Source organism: Austrofundulus limnaeus, unplaced genomic scaffold, assembly GCF_001266775.1.
Source record: "Austrofundulus limnaeus strain Quisiro unplaced genomic scaffold, Austrofundulus_limnaeus-1.0 Scaffold238, whole genome shotgun sequence".
NCBI classification, from domain to species: domain Eukaryota; kingdom Metazoa; phylum Chordata; class Actinopteri; order Cyprinodontiformes; family Rivulidae; genus Austrofundulus; species Austrofundulus limnaeus.
Window position 1 is genome coordinate 839,377 of NW_013952640.1, and position 3,889 is coordinate 843,265.

At 36.2% G+C, this 3,889-nt stretch overlaps 1 protein-coding gene across 1 annotated transcript in view; it reads right to left on the minus strand.

Moving 5' to 3' along the window:
* emc2 (ER membrane protein complex subunit 2) overlaps nt 1-3,889 on the minus strand; it is a gene marked incomplete in the record, with an annotated part of 47,778 nt that overhangs the window by 35,634 nt on the left and 8,255 nt on the right. The window contains 2 exon segments of the mRNA XM_014020054.1: nt 80-165; nt 1,375-1,439. Coding sequence (XP_013875508.1) covers nt 80-165; nt 1,375-1,439 — 151 coding nt within the window.

A 3,889-nucleotide genomic window follows, 5' to 3' on the forward strand; every position in this document is an offset into this window, starting at 1 on the left:
TATATATATATATATATATCTGTGTGCTCCTTTTTTCTTTCCTTGTCTCTTTTTAAAGAACTTGGTTCCTGATGTTTACCTTTCCAGAGCTTCCAGCCTCATGCCAGATAATCGTTTCACTCTGTGACTATCTGGAAACTGCTTCCTCAGTTCATGTAGACAGGTCTGCAAGAAAGTGGATGGCAGACAAAACCAATTAGACAGACTTTTGATATTGTAATGTTTATATTTTCATGTTGAACTTCTGATCACAAAAAAAATCAAGACTTTCCTATTTGAATTAAGCTGTATCAAAAAAAATTTTTTTTGATCAATTTGATTCTGGTTAACAAACATGATTTAATTTGTGTAGGGATGCACAATTGGCATTAACGTCTGTATGGGTCTGATAAGTAAAACTGGTCCTATATTGATTTCCCACTTGTTTCCATTTGTGTTTCTGTTTTGGGAGGGGAAATGGTTGGTTGAGTGGTGTCTATGATAGTGATAGTGACGCTGCACAAATAATCTGTGTGTTTGTGCAATATCAGTAAATATCAGTTATCAGCCGTAACAAAAACAACAACAGAATAACAATTTTAATATACGATATCAGCTTAAATTTTCATATCGGTGCACCCCTAAACTCAAGAGAATCTGTGTTTCTTCGGTCACTTATTTTGGAAACCACTCTAGCTACTATTAAAAGGAGAATGAAGATTCTAAATGTTGTTTTTCCCTTTTTTCCAGAGCTGGAATTTCTTGGATTCATCATACAGAAAACGGGAAAGGTTACATTCAGCATTATTCTGTATTAGATGGAAAAGTCATTAGTGTGACCTGAATCATTTACACTGCTTATTATTTTAAGTGAGGCAGCAAGAGTGAAAAAATTGCCAAGAGACAAGTAATTCTAATGACTAAGCGTTGCCTTGTCTATACTCAGTGAGTCACTCATTTTGCCAAAGGAATCACATTTGTACTGATTGGTGATTAACCACTTCCTGATAATCTTTTATCTCCTGTCGATGCAGTTTACTATTTTTAGAGCAATGAGAATTTCTAAAGTCAAAAACATCTCAAAGCTTTTTGATGACAAATAAATCCAAAGTGGAAAAAATGCTTAACGAGATAAGTGATGGCCAAGTTTAGCAAATTCTTGAAGCGTGCTTCTCAACTCATTTGCTACACACTCTAATTCCAGCTCTCTGTAAATTGTTTTTCCAAGTACAGACTGAGTAATAATTCTTGGCCAAATAAAAGTGAAAAAAAAAGAAGAGAAAATCACATTTTTAAATTTGGCAGTGAAGGTGCAGCAAAGCCAGAGTGGCTGCAACAGAGAACGAGAACTTTATGAAACTTTTGGGTGTGTATGGATGTGTGGCAAACTCTTACCAGAGCCAAGTCATCTCGACTGCAGTCCAGTGCGGCAATCATCACCTGCTCATAAATTATCCAAACTGGGTAGAACAGACAAAGAAGACTGTGTTAAATGACCTTTCTATTCTGGTGTAACTGAAAAAAATTATGAAATTAAAAGCTGATGAACAAATTATTCATTTAGAAACAGCAATACTAATGTTTTAACTCAGTAAGAGTTCAGAAATCAATATTTGGTGGAATGCTTGCAACCAAATAAACTGTGCAGTGGTCTCAATCTTTTCCCAGAAGTGTATGTATTGAAATATTCTGAATATGCAAAAATGTTACATGACTTGCATTATATTTACTTCGTCTGAGAGGGTATTGGTAACATTCAGGAAAAACTATTTTTATAACACCAGAAAGAACAAAGTGAGTAGTCCTAAGACAGCGTTACAAAAACTCCATAAAATATTTAGCATTTTGAACTACAAGCAATTTAAGGGTGTATTCAGACCAGGAAAGTCTTTTGGTCCAATTGTTAGGTCCGGACCAAAAATTGACTTTTTTTTTTTTCGTTTGGTGTGGTTTGCATTCACATTGTGCTTTTTTTTGCAAACGAACTATAACTTGTAAACAAAGCCATGAGGCTGACGATCATTGCTCCTATTGGACAAAAAAAGGACGGGGGCAGGACTGAGCCACAAACCCAGAAGAAAACAAGGAAGTCCTGCATGCTGCGGTTCTGATGCGCACATTTTTACTGATAGTACAACTGCAATAGCATTTAAAATGTCAGAAGCAGCTAATTTAATGGTGGTTCCGTGATGATATGCTAATTTTGGAGCGACGTCATGTAAATGTGTCCCGCAACCCAAAGGAGACGAGGTGCGCTGCGTGTTCTGACCCACAACATGCCGGCAGCAGAGCTGGTAACAGGAGACGATGAAACAGGTCTGTTTTCAGTTTATTTAGCTCAGCAACGGTGGCCTGTGAAGTCCAAAAAGGTGCATGTTAATGCAGTTAGTTCGGTTAGAGTCCGGTCTGTATTCACACCAGAAGCAAACTGAAGTGAACCGCACCAGAGTTCGTTTGGAAGCGGACCGAGACCACCTCAAAAAGCAGGTCTCGGTCCGGTTGTTTGATCCGCACCAGAGTTCGCATGAGTGTATTCACACCTGCACAAAAGGTCCGGACCAACGCTGGAAACGAACTCTGGTTCGTTTAAAGCGGAGCAAATTATCAGGTCTGAATACGACCTTACATGCATCTGATGAGTATTTAAAAATAGGGATGGACAATATGACTGAAAAATGTATCACAATATAAGTGATTCATATCAGTCGAAATTTGGAATTGATTAGTTTTTTGTTTTCCCCATTTGAAATAATAAAAAAGGTGATTAATACTGCCAAACTGGTAACGTGACCATTCCTCTTTTATCCACAATTTACTCTTGAATTGTTACACTCATTTTCTTCGTTTACTCCATGCCACTTTTTTTAAGCGGTTATGAGGCACAATGGTGAAACATGAAACTACTACACACTAGGGTTGAGCAATATTGGCAAAAAAATTAATCACTATTAATTGTGGTATTTAGCCAATAACTATTAATTTGACGATTAATCCCCTGGAGTCCCTGGACACTCTCATGTCCTGGTCATATGACCAATTTAGTGGGAAAGATTTGCTCTTCATACAAATCTGTTCCAAACTGTGTCAAAATTATAGACTTCAGGCTATGTATCAAATTTTAAATTATGTTGATAGATAAATAATTTACAGAAATTTTTTTAATGTTCATCATACTGTATTTTTTTGCAGCCAGTTCAGTAGAAAGCAGAACTGAATATCAGTATCTTGGCTTCTTCATCGTCAGTGAGTTTTTTTGAGAAAAAGAAAGGAAAAAAGTGAAATGTAATGAGAAAGAGTGAAAGAGAGATTAGAAGATATGTGAAATATATGTCGAGAAAACACAAGACAGCACACCTGACATCTTGGCTCCACACCGACAAAAACAAAGATAACAAAACTGAAGAAATTTAGTTATTTATAGATTAGTACTGATATCAGAAACAAGTATACAAGTAAACAAGTATTAGGGTTTTCTTTTTATAATACTTTTATAATGTTTGATTTATTATGTGTTAATTGAAAGAGTAGCTACATGTCCGAATTCATATTCAACACATAATTAAAAGCTGTGTTAACATTAGGGTGAGGACTTTGTCTGAATGCCGGTGATTCAGCCGTAGGTCAGCAGGGGGCGAACTCAGGCATTGAAGATTCTGTATATTTACTGATCCATTTCCTGGTTATAACCAGTGTGGTTTTGGCTTGTCAGTCCGGTGGCAAATAAACCTCACTCATCTCTCTCCAGAATTCTGGTGTTGTATGACATTTATTTCATATCACTGATCATTTTATTTAACACTTGTGTTTTCATCTGATTTCAGCCGATATTAAAGAGTAATTTACCCCAAAATTAACTTTTTTAGCCGATAAACTGTCTAGAATGTGTCTAAAATGTTATATAGTACTGTTT